Source organism: Psittacula echo, assembly GCF_963264785.1.
Source record: "Psittacula echo genome assembly, chromosome: 13".
Classification (NCBI taxonomy): domain Eukaryota; kingdom Metazoa; phylum Chordata; class Aves; order Psittaciformes; family Psittacidae; genus Psittacula; species Psittacula echo.
This window is the reverse complement of record NC_137749.1, coordinates 9397662-9417674: the sequence shown is the minus strand read 5'-3', so window position 1 is coordinate 9417674 and position 20013 is coordinate 9397662. Positions and strand designations below refer to the sequence as shown.

The 20013-nt window shown below is 38.2% G+C and overlaps 2 protein-coding genes across 4 annotated transcripts in view; one reads left to right on the top strand and one right to left on the bottom strand.

Moving 5' to 3' along the window:
• PI4KA (phosphatidylinositol 4-kinase alpha) overlaps positions 1 to 20013 on the top strand; it is a gene marked incomplete at its 5' end in the record, with an annotated part of 59827 nt that overhangs the window by 18973 nt on the left and 20841 nt on the right. For all 3 annotated transcript variants that reach the window (XR_013957928.1, XR_013957929.1, XM_080628577.1), the window contains 13 exons: positions 10820 to 10928; positions 11436 to 11572; positions 12383 to 12516; positions 13134 to 13216; positions 13493 to 13563; positions 13684 to 13808; positions 14248 to 14329; positions 15001 to 15084; positions 15417 to 15506; positions 16810 to 16929; positions 18551 to 18643; positions 18988 to 19144; positions 19419 to 19546. Coding sequence is in view for 1 of the 3 variants with exons in the window: in XM_080628577.1 (XP_080484703.1) it covers positions 10820 to 10928; positions 11436 to 11572; positions 12383 to 12516; positions 13134 to 13216; positions 13493 to 13563; positions 13684 to 13808; positions 14248 to 14329; positions 15001 to 15084; positions 15417 to 15506; positions 16810 to 16929; positions 18551 to 18643; positions 18988 to 19144; positions 19419 to 19546 (1413 nt within the window). The remainder of the gene's footprint in view (positions 1 to 10819; positions 10929 to 11435; positions 11573 to 12382; positions 12517 to 13133; positions 13217 to 13492; positions 13564 to 13683; positions 13809 to 14247; positions 14330 to 15000; positions 15085 to 15416; positions 15507 to 16809; positions 16930 to 18550; positions 18644 to 18987; positions 19145 to 19418; positions 19547 to 20013) is intronic.
• Positions 647 to 7261, bottom strand: SERPIND1 (serpin family D member 1; the record flags this gene model as incomplete). The annotated part of the gene is made up of 4 exons (XM_080628578.1): positions 647 to 838; positions 1263 to 1407; positions 2384 to 2657; positions 6406 to 7261. The coding sequence occupies 4 exons, from the start codon at positions 7259 to 7261 to the stop codon at positions 647 to 649; spliced, it is 1467 nt and encodes a 488-aa protein (XP_080484704.1).

The following is a 20013-nucleotide window of genomic DNA, read 5'->3' as shown; positions in this document are numbered from 1 at the left end:
AAATGTGTATATGGATGCTAATGGATTTCTGTTGTGAACCTTCAGTACTGAAAATTGTACCCCAGATGGTGGGCTTACAAGGAAGCAGAATGTGAGGCAGTAGAGACAAATATCTGAGCTTCCTATTCAATATCAGCTCGTCATCATCCTTCATCTAATACTGATATTTCACTAGCTGTCATATTAAAAAGCTTTGTGTATAGGACAAAGTTCGATAATGTAAAATATCCAGGAGAGGTTTTGGTTTCTGAGACTGGTCAGGTATTCAGGATTTCCTTATACCTGTTTATTATGAAGAGACATCCTAGCACAAATTTAAAGCTAAACCTCAAGAATCCAGATAGTCTAAATATTTTATTGATTACATTTTATACGCTGAAGAACACAAAATGTAAGTTACTTTGTGATATTTTTTTTTTAGTACACTTGTTTCAATACATGGCACTAACCATTTTTAATTGCAGTCAGATTATCTACTGCTATGAGTCCATTCATACAAAACTACCTGTGGATAATATATTTTCTTTTGATACCAGTGGCTTTTGTATAAGCTAACATGGCAATAAAAATTCCTTTATGATACTGGGATATTAGCATGTAATTATACAGCCCAGGTGTAACAGTGTGTTGGAGATCTTCTCTGCTTTTAGGATTGGGCTGGGTTGACAACTCTGCCCATGAACAGAAGGCAGCTGGTGCGATGTTCATAGATCAGAAACAAAAAAGGGCGGTCAACAACAAAGCGAATCTGAGCAGAAAGAGGCATGAACCCAACGTTGGTTATTGCTCCAGCCTCTGTGCCTTCCTCATTCACAGTTATTGTGCCTTGATGGTTGAACTGTTAAAGCAAACAAAAAAAAGGGGGGTAAATATACAAAAATGAAATTGAGGATCTGTTAAGTATTCTCAAATGATCTGCTCACAGCCTTCCGCCCCTCGGCTCCATGTCACTCATGTAGCTCTCTTGTGACACTCTTTCTGGTAACTCTTATATGGCAGCAATCTTTTGGTTTTGGTCTGTGAACAAGCCTGTTCCTGACTGGCCATAACACATCTTGTGCTTTTGACATCTGATTAAACATGTACCACATTATATGAGTAGACAAGTGCATACAGAGAAACGCACATCCCTCCTCTGTCTTCCAGGAAAGATGAGAAAAAAATGCTATTTTAGCTTACTATGGATTGGTTTTACTGTTGTCATGTTTTCAGGAGATACAGTTAAATCAGAAAGGAAATGAAAAGAGGAGAGGAGTAAATACCCGGTCAATGGTGACTTTCTCATCCGATATACCAGAGTAGTCGCCTTTGTCATTAAACAGGTCTTCTATTCCCATGGATCTCAGATAACCAATCAAGTTATAACTCTTCTCCAGCTTAAATTTAGGCAGAACCACTTCTCTTGTTCTAGTAAAAATAAAACCAAAAATGAAAAATCATTGAGGAGAAGATACTTGCATGACTCCTTTGCTTTAGATATCTGTTGTGGTTTGGGTTGCTTGCTGTCTTCAGCAAGCAGGACACAGAAATACACAGGACTGCTTAATGTACTTTTACTTTAAAATCTTGGAAATCATTGCTTTTAAGCTGTGTTTTTTAAAAATAATTCACCTCCCAGAACTGTTAGTTTGTCGATTTGGTATTTCACTTGCAGTGATTTATGATATTTATGTGCATAAGATACACAGCTTTGAGCAGTTCAGTGCATGGTTGGATATGCTTCTAATAAATGTCCAACTGTCAGATTTCCTGGAGTACTAAATTGGAGATTTGTCACTTATTGTATACCATAGAATTAGGTTGGCTTCCTGAATAGCCTATCAAATCTGCCGTTTTTATCTTTCTGTCAAGTCTGAAGACAGATACCACCCAGTCTGTCACCTTGCACAAGAGAGGCTGTATAATTTTTTCTCTCCCATAATTGTGATCTCTGGGGTTGATGACTGAACATGTGCCTTTGCTCAACAGATGTGTTGAAATACACAGTGCTGAAATGAGCATAGGCTGCTTTCCATACGATGGTGATTATTCTGCACAAATAACCTGTTATTATCATACTCCTGGTTTCCCTCCTCATTGTAAACTTCATCAGTAAGAGTTTTTTCTTTAAAACTACAACATTAAATTCTTAATAGAAAGAATTTTGGGACTCTGTTAGAATTTTCCATCTCAGTCATTGTTGATTTTTTGACAGCATTTAAATTCTGACTGATCGCTGGTCCTAATTTGTGATTCAGTAAATCCATCTTTTGGGGGATTTTTGTTTAGGTTTAGTGTTTTTAATCACAATGTCATGTTATCTTCTGTGCTCTTCACTCACCCTTGTCAATCTCATCAAGAAAATACACTAAGGCTTTAACAAGATGTACTTTTCAGCAGATACCTGTTTGTCATGCTCCTCTGCCATTTTTCCACCACTTGAGGTGTTATCTGCTTTTCTAGGGATTTCATGCCTGAAAGTTTGTGTGGAAGTACAATCAGCATGCTGATGTTCCCCACGAACGGGAGCTGGATCACGCCGCAGTCTAGCTCAGGGTCTGCAGCAGCTAGGAAGTTCCCTTTAGTCTGCATCATAGGGACCTTTATTGTTTGCTTCTCATTCAGTCGGAAGCTTCTCTTCATAGTCATTTCCACTGGAAACTTATTCTCCCAGGTTCCTGTTAATACAGGGCAGAAGGCAGATAAAAATATCCAGGATCCTTGTTTAATAAAATGTTCTTAGAATAAGAGTTTACATTAAGTTTTAATTCATGTGAATTGAGAATTACTGAAGGAGATTGTTGATTTCAATTAAGTCTGAATAAGAAGACAAGTTTTAAAGTGACTTGAAAATTCCTAAGTTTTTTTAACATAACATTTGTCTGATTTGAGTGCTCTGAATTACAAAAGCAAAAATTACTCAAAGTGGAGATCTGAAAGAGGTTGGTGTGTACTATTGTCTTGCTACGAGGAACCTAGACATTACAAAAGTTAAACAGATGGAAAATACTTGGCAGCATTTGCACCTAGTGAAATAAGTGACATAGCTATGTTTTCTGAGAGACCTGATACTTGAAACCCACGTTGAAGCACGTTATTGGTACCTCAAGCTAAGTAATGGCTGCTTTAGTTTTGCATAAAGTTTTAAAAGAGATGCTGAAGGCATTACCTTGACTTAGTCCATTCAAGCCAATTAACTTTCTGTCTTAGCACATCCTGAAGAGTTTCTTAATGACCCAGTTCGATGTGATTTCAACACATCTGCAAGAGCCTTTCATCTGACAGGTTTATGCCCAGAAAATGCAATTCACTGTATTTTGCACACCAGAAAGTCCATCAAGGTTTGAAGCTTTCTATGCGAAGATTCTTTGGATACCCAAGATATTTATTGATTGTGTAGAAGAAGGTGCTTCTTTAAAGCAGTATTCTTACTGATCTTTCTTTAGAACATGGCTCTGGAAAGAACATTTCTTCCTTCATGGGCAGACAAAGCTAGGGTTTTATAGTGGGAATAAGGTTACTGATATTTCCTGTTACAACTCTGGATTTTAGGTCACCATTGGCAGACGAGTACATGGGGAATGTGGCTGCAACCGTGTGGAGAGGCTGCAAATTTAACCTTGATTGGTAACCTTGTTGGTAAACAGCTGCAAGTAATTTTGAGATCCTTAATCTGACTTTGCCAAATAGAAGTAACAAAAAAAAGCCTTTAGTCCTACTTTAATTCTAATAGTTTCTTCGTATGTTGGGTTGATGGGGAGCAGTTTGAGAAATGATCAGACTGTGGTTAATGTTCTGTAGGGAATGGGATATAAAATGGATTGTGCTATTCCCAAACAAGTTGTCTCAGTTCAGGAAAATCCAGCATCTCATCTTGCTGTTCTTCAGGGAACAGAATTCATAGTCACAGGACTCTTATCTAGCAAATGACATGAAGCTGCTGTGGGCCGGGGCAGCTTCAGCAGCACTGTCATCACCTGAGGAATGGGAGACATCTGTCAGCTCTTCCTAGTGAAAGAGAGGAGCTGGGGAACCTTTTCTTGGGTTCAGCTTTGCAAGTGTGTTTGTCTTGTGGTAAAACACCCTTCTCCAGGGGAGGCATGTGGCCTTCAGGGGTCATCTGAAACCACATGGCACTTTCTGACTTTTATGACTTCCTGTTTTGAGTCTTCCAGCAAGATGTCTTTGAGACCCACCTGCAGTGGCAGGTGTTGTCTCCGCTGATTGAATTCTCTTTTGTGTTCATGCCTAGAATCTCAGAAAAGTCATTTTGGACCTGTCAGAATCTGTCAGTTGTCGAAAGCTGCTGTGATCTATCTTGGTTAAAATACCCTGCACCTACTTGATAGGGAACTCATAAATGATTGTTCAGATCTCTGCAGAATGGAGGGTAGATCTCAGCTGGAGGTAGATTTGACACCTAGACAAGATAAAACTTGCTGCTTACCAACATAAATAGTTTCCAGTAGTTTCTTGATGGTATTTAATGCAAGAGGAGCTTGAGGCTTCATGGTGTTCGGCAGGTATCCCATTACTCAATTACAGTTATTCAGCACAAGCATCACTTGTACTGAGCATCTCTGTGTATCTGAGAATACTCATGGGTTTCTTAGCTCTGAGAGCTTAACAGAGCTTGTCTGCAATGGTGCAATCAGTGTTAATATTGTAAATGGAAAGATGTGGAGAAAAGGCTAGCATGTCTAGGAGGACTAGTGGGGAAACTGAGACTCCCAGGAGCAGAACTTGCTGTTAAAAAGTTCAGTTCTACTCAAAATAGAATTACCAAGAGGCTGTCGCTCATTAAAGAATGGGAGACAGAAATAAAGAATAGATCTTTTTGGTTTTGAGATTTGGAAATTTCAGTCTTCAGCAGATACCACCAAGGCAATTTGGACTAACAGGACTCCACGGGCAGAAGAAAAAGCCAAAAGTCTTTTTGATCTTGGTGAGTCAGGAGTTCCAGTACAAAAACTATTCAGTTTTGGTGGAGTTTTTGTGGTTTTGAGATAGCACAAGTATTTAATAATTTCAGACTAAAGCAAAAAGGTATTCTAAATTTTACCAAATTGTGAAAAAAATTATTTGCATTTCACTTTGCATTATTCTTTTCTTAGGACGGTCTAATAGACAGTACAGCCATGTATTTAATAAGATATGATCATCAGAAGTGTACTTAAGGATACAAATAAGTCCCTTTTGGATGGTACTTCAAAATAGGGGCATATTTGGATCTTATGCTAATAACTGCTTCAGATCTTTTAAAGAGACAAGTGGCATTATTCAAGGAAGTAACACCTTGCAAATGAGTGGGAAATGGTATGTTTCATTAACTTAGAGGAATGGTATTCCTATAATGAAATCCTGTGAAGGTGTAAGACAGCCCTTGAGCATTTGTTTCCTGGAAGCAGGATGTAATTGAGAAAAAGAAACTCCTTTATAAGCTATGGAAAGGAGTATGTTGTACTCCCAAACACCGTTATCCTTTTGTGCTAATCTGTCTTTCTTTACCAGTGTTTTAAGTCACTTTCATCTGATTATTCTTTTAAACAGTCAGTAAACTTCTTCCTCAGTTCCTGTTGCATGGGCACCTCCCACCCCTGACTCATTTAATACCATTTAAAAAGTTTATTGAAAAATTCACAAACTTTCAACCTGAGGCAGAAAATCAGTGTTGAGAATTTCACCCACAGACCCTTAGTTTAAATGTAAAGAAATAGAAAATAAGGATGTATAATAAGAATGTCTTTACGTCAAGCTGTTCAGTGATACATGTAGGAGCCCATACCAGCAGACAGTTTATGCTGGATTACTGTAAGTAGTGAATGCGTTTGGTTTTAGCTGTAGAAGAATACTGTTTTGGTTATACTTCTCAGTCCCCTGTGTAGGCTTGTTGACAAGGATGGTGATCTGATCATATGAAAAAAGTACAGACTTGAAGCTGAAATTCTTTATGGTCATTCCTATGAATCTTGACTATTTTGGAAATGTTAAGTGTTTTAACTGAAATCAACCTGTACCATTTCAGTGAAGCCAATAACTTGAAGAAGGACTGAATGTGACTAATAACTTGCACGTGAATTAATACATCACTGCCTGAGACTCCTACAAAGCTTATGCTTTCTGAGGCTATTCTGCATTCATATGTTGTTTTTTAGTCTCGCTTATAGTCTGTAAGATTTTTGGATGTGATAAGCATTTGCTGTACTTGTACAATACCCACTAACTTCAGGGCGTGACTGGAACATCAGTGTCCTACAGAAAAATGTAAAAATGGGTTAATAATAGAGATTCTTCTTAATGAGGGAATCAGGAGGCTTTTTTGAGGTGTAGACTAGATTTAAGTTCAGATTGGGATTTCTACTGAAGTATGCAGTGAATTGCAAACTGAAAAAATCCATTGCTAAGATTGAAATAGCAGATTCTTACCTTTAAAGTAGAGACAGTTAAGAATCATCATCAGTGTTGTAGGGTTTACATTCACAAGAGCTTCTTTTATTAATCCTTTGGTCAGCTTCAAGATGCGTTCATTGGTCTTAGTTATGAAGCTGGGATCTGAAAAATCAGCTGGTTGAGCATCAGCAAAGTAGTATGTTTTTGTATTGTTTCTGAAATCATTCAGAATAGAAAAGTCCTTCTGAATATAAAGATCATTGACAGACCTCAGTGTGTAACCAAAGTTGCGCCTGAAGAGCCGATGAGTGAGCTTGCGGAAGAGGTTGTGAACAGTCATGAGCTCGTATTTGGTGCTGGCATTAATGAAGTCCTGAAAGCCAAGAACAGATAATACTTCCTGCTGAGTTTTACCCTTCAGACCCAGAGAAATCATAGCCATTGCAGTGGAAATACCAACAGGAGCCATGAGAATATTATCTGAAGAGTTGGTCTTTTCTGCCACACTGCGGTAAAGGTTGAAGCCAAAGTTTGCATTGAGGATATTGAGGCGCTGGATTCTGGTTTTGCCTTGGAATAGTTCAAGTATATTTCCTTGCTGAATTTCAGAAACAATGTATGGGGCAGCATCAATAATGTCACTGTAGTCGTCTTCACCCAGTATCTTGTCAAGATCTAGGTAGTCCTCTTCCTCCTCCTCTTCAGGAATCAAGTCATTAGTGATAGTGTTTTCTCTGTGGAACTCCAGTGGTAAATTTGGCATATCATAGGTGCCATTTTCACGTGGCTGTGCATCTTTAAGGCTTTCAAAATGCTCACTGAAGTCCTTGACTCCACCAAATGTGGAGGTTATGACAAGAGCAAGGGCAAGCAAATGAAATAGAAACTTCATTCTGACAGATCAAAACCTGGAAGACAACGTAACACAGTTGAGAGAGCAGAGGGTAATTGAATTTTAGTTACCTATTCCCTAATTTTAGGTCCCTGCTGAGCTCTGTCACAGCAGCGGGTCTATAGTTACGTTATTTGACAGCATGTTTTTAGTGGTACAGAGCTAAATAGGTGGTTAAATCTGTTTTACTTACAGATCAGTAAATAAAAGCAGTTTTGCTTACATGATGGCTTCATCCTGCCAAAGAATTGGTTGACCTCCTCCCATACAAGTAGTTGTTATGGGCATGTTTCAGCAGTAGCAAACTCATTACCTAAAATATGTGGGACTCTTTATTTATAACCCCATAACACTTGAACTATTTACTAGCTGTGTTACTAGTGTATGCTAAGAATACGACATTAAATTTGAAGATTCCAGCTTGATAGGAGGAGGGACTAGGCATTCACCACAGAAGCATACCAGAAGGCTGAGATGTACTGAAGAATTGCAAAAACAGACATCCTGTAGCTACAACAAAAATGTGAGTTTTATGGGAGTATTTTTGGAAGAGCAAGGCTGAAATTTGCTAGGATAAGAGAGGTCAAGGGAAGTAACACCAAACCTGGAGCAAGATGGGTATTTGCACTAAACACCGTTAGTGGGACTGCACTGCGGGAAGCGTTAGGCATAAACACATATCCTGGCCTACACATGGTGTGACTCGGGTGTGTAAACTCAGTGTTTGTGCATGCTTTCTGCAGCTGTGTGCACTCATCTGCTGCTTTTATGAGAAATTGGCTTGATTCTGATTTTTGCTTCTCTTTTGTGTCAGTTTACTTTTCTGTAGCTCTGCACAGCACGTAGTGCTCTCTGCTTGCTTCATTCTGTGAAGTCTCTGTAAGTTCCTAATCAGAGCTTTGTTTCTCTACATTTGGTGTTATCCCAATGGCAGATTTCTAACCTCACCTGAGAATGTATTTAAGTAGAACCTCCATTTTTTTAAGGAAAAGTTAATTTCTTTTTTTACCGACTGAGTATTGGACCATTACATTTTAAAAGATATTTTTAAAATCAAGAATTATCTTAGACATTTGTAGTTTGAAGAGAATGAATCCATCTTACTCAGCTATAAAGAACTGTTCCAAGAAGTGGGTCTGAGAGACTTTTCACCATAATATTGGGTTGCAGTAATTACAGTGATCTTAAAAAGGTATGAAAAAGTATAATTCCTTTCTGTGACAGTCAAATAAAGACCAAAATGTCAGTGATCAATAACTCTGTATTAGCTGAAACTGAAATGGCTGTCTGAATGGCAGGGTCTTGGCTTCTGCTCAGACTTCTTTAGAAAATAAGACTTTATAAAGTAAATTTCTGTTAATAGTACTTTTTGGAATAAAAAGGCAATTATTTACAATATAAATTAGAGCAAAGCGTTGAATAGAAATTGAACAAAAATCTTATAAGGTGTTGATTAAAATGCTTTTTAAATTAGGAAATAGTCCAAAGAGCTGTTCTATAGAAGTGAAATAAATAGGTATACATACCTGTGCCTCAGGGAGTAAACCCAGTGCTTGAAAGGAAACATTTTCAAACACGATGTAGCAGGACTGAAGTAACTGAGCTAACAGATGAATATTTAACATTCTCCCCCCAGACTCATTTGCCTGAAATCCTGAAACAATTTAAGGGGATTATCCCATATTAACAAAATCCCATTGTTTTGCAGCACTGAAGGATCCATAGAAGGTGCTCTTTAAATGGTTTTAGCCTGTGACTGAATGGCTCGAGTCAGTCTTTTTCTCACTGTTTCTTCATAAATTCATGACTTTTTCTTTCCCCGCCCCCAGAAGTCAGGCCCTTAGGGCTGAGATACTCGGTCCGGTAACCACTGATAAATGCTGTCTGCTTTTGGCATGGAGGAATTTGCTGTCTGTAGTTCCCAACTTTACATTCTCATCTTCACCAAAGTTCAGTTCCTGCTTAGCTGCGCTGAGACAGTCCAAACTTTCCTCCACTCTGCAATATACTTGTCTTTGGTCAGATCTACCTAAAATAACAGCAGATGAAAATGAAGCTTACCTTTAAGCCACTGTACGGGAAGGATGTATTGAATAGCTCAAGTAAGAGGAATGGCAGGGTTTAAAGCTGAACTTTGACGCTAGTTTTTTGTGTATCTCCCAAAGTAAACATTCTCTAAACCAAACACTGCTGAACTTACTTCGTCAGCCAAAATCCCTCCCTTGCCTAGTGATCTCTGCTGAATTGTATGTTGCTCGTTGAACTACTTTTATGGCTTTGCAGGTACTTGTTCACTTTTGAGGAAGATCTTTGAGCAAAACTTGTGTATGTAAAGTTTCAAAGTCAAGCACACACATAAACTTGACTGTTGCTGACCAGTAAAAGCCACGTCACTGCTATTTTGTGCTGAAATGGGGGGGGACATCTTAGTGCAAAAATGGACGAGGCATCTGGTTGTGATGGTCAGGCTTCTTCAGTCAGTGCTACATTGGTGCAAACATTTGTGTTGCACAAGCAACTTTTTACCATGGTGCCATGCACCAGCCTTCAAAGGGATTAAAGGGATTTTTTTCATGTTTCTTTTTAGGCGAACAGTCTGCCTCATGATTTATAAATACACCCAAAGTTGGCTTTATGTAAGGTTTCATTGAAATACTGCTGGCTGAGATACTGCTGGCTTTCATACCCCAATGGAAATAGTGTACATTGAGAGAAAACTTTCTAAGCTAGATTAGAATCTAACATTTTCTTAATAAAGTTTACACTAGTTATTCAATACAGTCGTATTGAATAAAGCTTGCTGTTCAGTGAGCTGTTCCTTCCACTTTTTAAACATTGTTTGGACTTCTAACACTTTCTAGGATAACACACTATGATGTTTGTTACATAAATGTATCTGAAATTGCTTATCATGTTGGCTGGGAGGGAAGGCTGTGCTCCTGCAGTGGCAGCAGCTGTTTGTGCAAAAAGCATCAGAGAATTTTAAGGAAAAAGTGTTGAAAATAATGCTCTTTTACTTGCTTGTTTAGATAGTAAATTCTCCAGAACTGATGTCATTGTATGCGTGGGTGCAGACAATCAAAGATCCCCAATTGGTGCCTCAATGTATTTCCACAAAGCCAATAAACAATAGCAACCAGAAGTATGTTTGACTAATATTTATTTAGGTTTGAGTTCCTTTGCACTTAGGCAGAGCTGCATGGCGTTGTCTCCAACACAGTTTAAAGGATCATGTGGCCTCTTCATCTCTGCAGCTGATAGTACACTAATATTATGTATTCGCTTCAGAGGTTACTGTATCAGCATGGTATTATTCCTGTGTAAAACAAAGGAAATTCTTAACTGCAGCCATCTCAAAAGTTATATTTCAGATAATTCTAACAAGATCTAACTTTCTTCAGTATAACAATAGCATTGTAATACTGGTTTTCATAGGTGACGAAGAATATTACATTTGTAAATCATAGCAAAGAAGGTACATTAATTGATTCCTTGGAGTGGAATTAAATTATTATAGCTCCCACCATTCTCTGGTGTTAATTTTTATTTCTTTGGTAGCTCACCAGACGCTTGCCACCCATCAAGGAGGCCAAACCCAGGCTGCAAAAGCTGTTCCGTGACTTCTGGTTGTACTCAGTGCTGATGGGATTTGCTGTGGAAGGATCAGGTAGCATAAATTCTAAGAGAACGTTGCTCCTCACACTTAAACTCCTGACAAATATGCATCTAACTCTGTGCAAACCAGTCACTGTAGGCTGAAGAAAAACTAAAGGCACAAAGACACTAAAAACTGAACAGCTTACATGACAGTTCTCAGCTTGGATTTCTTTACATCTTTGCTGGTTTGCTGTGAGATTCAGCACAGTACAACTTGTGCTTTGATTTTTTCCCCAGGTTAATAGCCTTAGTTAAGTATGGGTTTTGAAATGGAACATTGGACACATAGGGTACAATGGTAATCACGTAGAAACTTCTTATCCAGTGAGAAACTTGAAAACCTAAACATGTTTATTATCATTGGAACGTGGATCATGTGTGTTGAATGTTTGTGCTTAAGTGCATGAAAAAATGGCCCTAGGAAGTAGTGCCAAGCTTGATAGTACTGGTTAATTGCGTGGGTCTTAATGTTATTTTTCTCCCTTACCCCACCTTCCTCTTTATACTTGTGCTCCAGGTCTTTGGCCAGAAGAATGGTATGAAGGTGTATGTGAAATTGCCACCAAGTCTCCGTTACTCACATTTCCCAGCAAAGAACCGCTTCGATCTGTTCTTCAGTATAATTCTGCCATGAAGAATGACACTGTAACTTCTGTAAGAATTAATTTCTTCTATTACCTCCTTCAAACCGTCTGTCAGTGTTAAATGATATGATAACCGCAATATACTGAAATTGCACAATACCCCTTCAACCTGCCTTCTATTAGTGGAAAACAGCTTTTTTTACTCTTATGACAGCAGTGTATGTGTAACTGGCTTGGATTTAGTTTCACTGAGTGTTAATACAAGTGTTTAGAGTGGTAGCTACACTGTTTTGATTAGGTGTAAAAACCAAGTCTTTGGGGAGATGGAAGCCTTTTAGTAATTTTGCATCAGTTTTGTATCAGACAGTCAAAACGTGCGCTGTTTAAAAGAAATCAGCAAACTTTGGAAGGAAGCAACATATTCAATCTTTCAGAGAATTATTAAGTGAACTTTTTCCCTTTTTATGCTCTGGATTGGTCCTGGCATATTTTTCTCTCTCTAGTGTTTGCATGATAGATCTTGCCAGAGGATTATTTGTGGTAGCAGTAAAGTGGGTAGAAGAGTTGTAGCTTATGAAACGTCTTTGTTCGGCTCCCAAATGATACAGAAATCTGCCTTGGGCCTGGATACTTAGTTCTGTGACATCAAAGAATAACACAACAGAGCCATGGAGTTTCAGAAACTGGACAGTATTGATATTGATCAAACTTACCTTCCTTTAGTGTAGGAATTGTATTTCTTCATTGGTATAACTGCATGGAAACTAGCAGTTATTTCAGCAGGGAGCTCGACTCCAGTATTTATTTCTGTTTGTGTTTTTGAAGAATCATGACTAATACAGTACTTCCACTTCAGATAACTGCATGTATTCGTCTCTAGGCTGAATTAAATGAGTTGCGGAGTACCATAATAAATCTGTTGGATCCTCCTCCAGAAGTGTCAGCACTGATCAATAAGTTAGACTTTGCCATGTCTACCTATCTCCTTTCTGTTTACCGACTAGAGTATATGAGGTATGGATATGCTTTTTCCACTGGTGAATTAAAAAAAAACAACCCAAAACCAACCCAGTCAAACAAAAAAACCCAACTATGTATGTTCAAGTCAGAATTGCAAGACACTAAGACAAATGAGAATCAGTGTTTTGGTTGAAAATTCCAAGCCTGGGAATTCATCTGTGCAAAAATGCCTTTGAGGTATTTAGAAAGGATAGAATAATATAGGAGGGCCTGAGAAACAGAATCTCCTCTGTATAGGAACTAACAGAAGATGGACAAAAGGGTTCTTCAGAGGAATTTGTTGCAAGTGTTAACGTCTGCTCTGTGCAGACTCTTGTGCTTTCACCTCTGAAGAACAGTTGCCTGTTCTGCAGGATCAGTGTAATGTAGGAGCTGGGATTTTATTGTGTAGTGTACATTTCTCCCCTCGGTACTGCGTGTTAGGTTGTGCTAGTCAGACATACTGGATTCACAGGCTGTTTGTTGGGGTTTGGGTGGGGGTTTTGTTGTTTTTTTTTTTTTGTTGGGTTTTTTTCCTTTAAAAGTGTATTCCTTCTAATGTGATATTTCTGTTATATGCAAATTCAACAAATGCCAAAACAATCCTAGCCACAAAACTCTTCTTTTTGTAGGGTGTTGCGTTCAACTGACCAAGATCGCTTCCAAGTTATGTTCTGCTATTTTGAGGATAAAGCAATTCAAAAAGACAAATCTGGTAAGATTACCTGTCCAGCTTACCTTGCAGCTTGAGATACTTGGAAATTATCTCCAGACATGCAAAACTAAAACAAATCAAGCAATGACATAACAAAATGATTCATATTCACTAGGCTGCTGTTGCTTTGTTCTTGCCAAGAGCACTGGTTTTGTTTTGAAACAGCTTGGTTCAGTGTTGGCTGAGTAAACATAAATGCTTTATAACTGCTAAGCATGGTTTATAAAGCAAATGTAATTCTGATAATCAAACCTGTCACCTCTCTCAATTCCTCAGGCATGATGCAGTGTGTGATAGCTGTTGCTGATAAGGTGTTTGAAGCATTCCTGACAATGATGGCTGATAAAGTAGGTTACATGGAAACTAAAACTTTGAATTTGTGTGAATGTTCTCATTTAGTTTATGAAAGTATGCTTGGTTTTTTTTTTAATGAAAAGCATCATACTTCTCTTTGGCATGCTTTTTAGCCTAAAACTAAGGAGAACGAAGAAGAGCTGGAGAGACATGCTCAGTTCTTGCTGGTGAATTTTAATCACATTCACAAAAGGATCAGGAGAGTTGCAGACAAATACTTATCTGGTCTGGTAGACAAGTGAGTATAGATTTCATTTCCCTTTTCCCTTTTCACATTGACCGATTACTGATTACTTATGTAGTTGCTGAAGACAGTCAAGTGGATTTCTTGGCTGGTACTTCTGCTGAAACATCTCCTAGAAAACTAACATTCAATAGTATTTTAACTTGGGCTTTGAAACTCCTGCTTAAATGTCCGTGTCTGCTTACTATTGCTACAGATGGAGTAAGGCAAAGTGCCCATGAAATAAATGCAATCTCAACTGTGAGATAGCTCTTAGAGAGATTTTCACTCCGTATTTAACTAGGCTGTTGTGAGCCGTGGCAAGCTTTGAGACTTCTGTACAAGCTTACCTACTGATGTATATAGCTCTTTCAGCAGCTATATTTCTTGATAAAGTAATTTCCTTCCTCAGCTCTTCATGATTATTGAGTTTCTGAATCCTATCTTGCTCTAGATTTCCTCACTTGCTGTGGAGTGGAACTGTGCTGAAGACTATGCTAGATATTCTGCAGACACTGTCACTGTCTCTTAGTGCAGTAAGTTCCGTTTTCTTTCATAGAACTGATTTGTTTGTTTTGCTTTTATTTTATAGTTATTTGAGTTTTAATTTGGTTTTCTTTTATTACCAAGATAGTTAAAATTCTTTTTTTAAATTCTATGAAGAAGTGCATTTTCAACCGTATTTCATAGGTAATGAAACTAGTGCTAGAAAGTTGTCACATTTGGCTCATAAAGTCAAAGTTAGCATCAAGAATAAAACAGGATTACCAGTTCTGGGTTGTAATTGTTGAACTGTCTCATTTGAAATAAAAATTTGGTGGTGGTTTTCTGTTTTTTGACTTTTTTATTTTGAATTATGGTTCTCAGATTGTAATCATAGAATCAGCTGTGATTCCAGTCTGTGCATGTTTATCCATATACCTTGAATTAATTGCATATTAGTGTTTTTGAAGATGGAAATGCTTTATAGAGTTTTATTTTTGTACTAAATGTTGAAGAAGGCTTTGGATTTTTAAAATGACCTGTACTAAAAACTGGATTGGAACACAAGCAGTTTGTTAGAGCTGTTCAAATTCACTTTGTGAGCAAATATTAGCAAAAAGGTTTGGTAAATCAGTCTTCCTGCTTGGGGGAGAGTGCTTCCTGTAGTGCTCAAGTGAAGTGATGAATTTTATCTTACTGAGAGTTGATAATTGCTTTTGTTTAGGACATTCACAAGGACCAACCATACTATGACATTCCTGATGCTCCATATAGAATAACTGTCCCTGACACACATGAAGCCAGAGAGGTAAGTGGTCCTCCTTGATTTATCAAAGACCAAAATAATGCCTGATTATTTTTATGTCTTGGCGATAAATTAGTGAGCTATTCTTAATGGTCTTTTTTGAATCCTTCCCTAGATACATCTTTTGTAATAAAATATGACACTCGGTATTTGTCTTTCTGGATCTTATTATTTTACTTGAGTCAGTTCTTTGCTTGCCAAGGGTAGTTTATAACAGAAAACTTTAACATGGAGCATGAGCCTGCTCCCCACATTACTTGTTACACCATTAAAACCACTGCCTCTTGTAAAATGTCCTGTATTTTACTGATTGTATTGATGCTCTCAAATTCTAGAGCATAGTCAAGGATTTTGCCGCGCGCTGTGGGATGATTCTGCAAGAAGCAATGAAATGGGCTCCCTCTGTTACGAAATCTCATCTGCAGGTAATGAGTCTGCTTCTGTGAACATGGGAGTTTTACTGATCTTCAAAATGAGAATTCTGTGGTGTTTCTCATTTTTCAGGCTATCCAGGCATAATTTTAAATTTTCTATTGCTTTAAGATTTCTTTTATAGCACTGCAGAGGGTAATTAAAATGTTTTTATTAATTGTGACTTTTGATGTAATCCAGACCTAAGTCATCTGAAAATAACACATTTGTGAACAGTTGATTATGCTGGATTTACTTCAAAAGTCAGAATTTGGTGTAACAGAATCATCTGCCTAGCAAAGTTTAATGCTGATGCATTAGCTGAAGATATCAGCTAAACTGAAACAAATTATTAGGATGTAAAACTTGCTTCTTGTTTCCCTCTTGGGAGGGTGTTTTCTTCTGTCATTATGGTTCTTTTAAATGTGGAGAAACAGTGCTACTATATGAGACCACTGTAATCTACAGACTTAATTTGAGCACGGGTGTAGTAAACACTCACATGTGACAGAGTTCAGTGAAAAGCAGTTATAGGACTGCAAGCAGATATTACAAAAGACTATTAATGATGTGCTAATAAAACAAACAAAATACCTTAAAGTGTCTCACTATAATAAAATGCAGGTGTCTGTTAATCCTTGGTGGTGGTGGAGTCTCCTACATTGGAGATATTCAAGGCCCAGCTGGACAAGTTCCTGTGTGATGTACTCTAGGTTACCCTGCTCTTGCAGGGGGGTTGGACTAGATGATCTTTTGAGGTCCCTTTCAACCCTTGGGATTCTGTGAAGCAGTGTGGTCCAGGTTAGATTAGTATTGTGTCTAAAGGTGCCTGATCTGGTGCAAGTAACAGAATTTCCAGGAAGGCTCAAGATCTTGGGCACTGCAAACCTACCTGAATTTTAGATTTCCTTCCCTAAAAAAGGAACCTCAAGGGGTTTTATCCTTGTGTGAAAGGATAATTAATTACATTCCCTTCCCCCATGGAGTCTAAAGCACTTCCTTTTGTAAGGTTCTTTTTGTCATAAGTGATTTTTTTTTTTAAAGAAGACCTCAGTCTTCAGGTATCTCTCTTGATAACATGATCCTTATAGTTCCAAAATGGAAAGAGTCTTACTCTTTGCTATTTGGGAGGACATTCAGAGTTTTTTACTGCCAGGGAAACAATGCCTTACTGGGATGAGTAGAGACAGCCTGTTTGTTGTCAGGTATGTGTGTAATTAAGGTTCTGGTAGTTTGTGCTGATGCAATACTTGCTTATGAGCTGCCTTGTTTTGAAAAACAGTAGTTTTCCAACAAACACTTCTGTCTGTTTGTCAGGAGTACCTAAACAAGCATCAGAACTGGGTGTCGGGCTTGTCCCAGCACACGGGGCTGGCCATGGCTACAGAAAGCGTTTTGCACTTCGCAGGCTATAACAAACAGAACACCACTCTGGGCGTGAGTATTGGGCATGGTTCTTGTTTGTTCATTTGTGCACCTGTAGAGTTATCATGCTCGTTTTGTAGCATTCAGTTTAACCACATAATACAGATCTTCTAAATCACCTTTGTCATAGCACTTGAACATTACTCAGATACCTTATTTCTTTCCATCTCAAATCAAGGGGTCTGTTAATCGTGTTCTATAAAATACTGAAAAGTGAGATGGTAAAAAGCAAGAAAATAAAACTGTCTCTGATGCTGTGTAAGGGTTTTCTGTAGATTAATTCTGATTATTTGAAAGCAGTATCTTTGTGTGAGGCTGAAATAAACAGCTTTCTAGAATAGTAACATGGGTGTTGGGTGATTCCTGTTTGCTCTGAGTTTTACATAGATTCACTCAAAACAGGCTTTTGCATATTGAACTTTTAATGCAGTTATATGCAGTTTTTTACAGTTAATTCTGCCTCATCTGTGGTTGTAATTTCTGATCTCCTGTAGAAGCATCCAATAGCATCTGTTGTATTATCAGCCAGTTTGTTTTCTAGCAGCAGCTCTGAAACTGGCCTTGTGCTCAGCTTTAGCAGGATTTCCTTTTGGTTCTCTGTTACAGTGTCCTCCTAGACACTGGTCTCTAAACTTAAATAGGATAGAGAGCTCTCAGAGGACTCAGGAAAGGCAGTCAGTGTAGTTCCCTAAAGGGGCAAGGTGAAAAAACTTGGTAGAATAAAGACTATGCTGGAAGAAACTGGAAACTTTACAACTGGAAAGGAAATAGGAGAAATAACTTTCTCATTTTCTTAATATGGTAACAGTGTTTGTTTTCATTAGGGCCTTCCTGCATGTCAGCCGAGTAACAAAAGCTCTTTCAGAAAGCTCTCAGATTACTAGCAGTTTGTTTTCCTTTATTCCCATGGACTGGACGTTGCTAATGAAAAGATGATAGTACTCAAATTTTATATCCAAGACATGTAATAAGAATAGTTCTTAACAGTTTATCCATTGCTGAGCCAAGCTACCCATTAGCAGCACTGAAGTGAAGTGTTGCAGGAGTGTTGAAATTCTGGTGGGTTTGCTTGTATTTTAGTATGAAATCCCTAATATAAAAAATTCATTTTACAATGTGCAGAAGCATTCTTTTTTTTGTTGGTTTTGAGGAAAAACCTCTGACATTAATTTCTGAGTGGTTCTGCACACGGAAATGTGGATCACTAGTGCACTTCTTAAAGACAAGAACAAAATACTCTCTCCTCTACATTACTATCAGTTCAGCAACTGTTGTGTGGAGAGGGCAGAACGGAAATAATACCTCCTCTCCTGTCTTCCTCCTTACCTGTTCATGAAAAGGAAGCAGCAGTGCCAGAGATTCTACCCTGTTCGTGCTTTGGTTTTGGTCTTTCAACTAGTATATCCAAATATGCATTCATTTCAAACTGTATCCATGGAATAAATACACATGTTCCTTATTTAATTTTTATCAGTCCTGGTACTGTTGTAGTTGACAGCCCTGATACTATTCTGATGATAAGCATAAGGAAAACTAAACTTAAAACATATGAAATGATACCAAAAAAACCCAACAAACCAGACAAATGGTTAGATATGAACAGTGTAAACACCTCTATATGGTCTGGTCATAGGCAACGCAGCTAACTGAGAGACCAACTTGTGTGAAGAAGGACTACTCCAACTTCATGGCTTCTCTTAACTTGCGCAACCGCTATGCAGGAGAGGTAAGTGCAGAATTTCTTGTGAGTGTGGAGTGTCCACAAGCTCAACAATGGCTTTTCAGGGGGTGGTGTCCCTTCCAAAGTACACTGCTGTATGGTTCTGTTATTTTAAGCACTGACTCCAGATTCCTTCGAGATAAAGGATATAATTTTCCTAGATTATTAAACAGATAGTTTTACTGTTGGTCTTTCAGACAGTTCTTAGATTGCAGATAAAACTAAAGATTTAGGAAAGTAGTAACAAAAGATGTCTCTGTCTGTGGAGTTTTTTAATCAACATGTGACCAATACCAAACTAGATTCCTAAAAATACTGGTCTCTGTTGAAAACCCCATTATATTTTACAGGTTTCTGGAATGATTCAGTTCTCAAATGCTACAGGACGAACATCTGACCTGAATAAACTGATGATAAAAGAACTGAATGATGCTCTTGAATCAGGCCACGCTGAGTTTTACACCCAGGCCATGTTTAAGTTGACTGCTCTGCTAATAAGCAGCAAAGGTAATGAAAAGCAAATGGAGTTCTGCTTTCTGGCTGTGAAAGCCAAGAGTAATAAGCTACAAAAACTATCCATATACAAACCCAGTATGCATCAACTTGAACCCAAACTGTGTTTTGGGTTTTTTCAATTAGGCTTATACTGGGGAAAGGCCTTCTTAAACTAGAAGCTATTTATTAGGAATTGATTATACATACTGTGCACACCAGTTTCATGCTGATGTGAAAAGCAGTTATTTATTCTGTTGGAGAAATCTGTGTGAATGTTTGTTTTCAGACTGTGATCCCCAGCTCCTTCATCATCTGTGTTGGGGACCCCTGCGAATGTTCAATGAACATGGCATGGAAACAGCAATTGCTTGCTGGGAGTGGCTGCTCGCTGCCAAGAATGGAATAGAAGTGCCGGTAGGAAGCTGTTTAACTATTCTTTCTCTGCCCCTGCTAGGAGGGAAGAGAGAGAATTTGAGAGACTCAGAGCTATTGTTAATCTGTGTCAAGTAAGGATGTTAAATGTATTGTTCATCAATTTAGCCTGCCAGGAAGTCTCTGTTCTTGTATTGTTGGAAGTCTGAGCACCCTCATGAAGTGGGCTGTGAGAAACGGATCCTTCTCAGCAGCAGGAATTATACAGCAAAGGAAGTCTGTTAGGATCTCAGCCGTACAATTACTTTGCTGCTGAGATGCCTGTGCTGCTCATGAATCAGGTTCTAAGCTATCACAATTTGTAGAATGGTGTTTTAAAGCAAATTAAAATCAATGTCCCTGTTTATCAGTCAGAGTCTCTGACATCTGGCATTGCACCCTTGCATAAAAAAATACTCTTGCAAGTGTCCTAATCTTATAAAAGCCTGGACCAGCTGTATTTTGTGAGG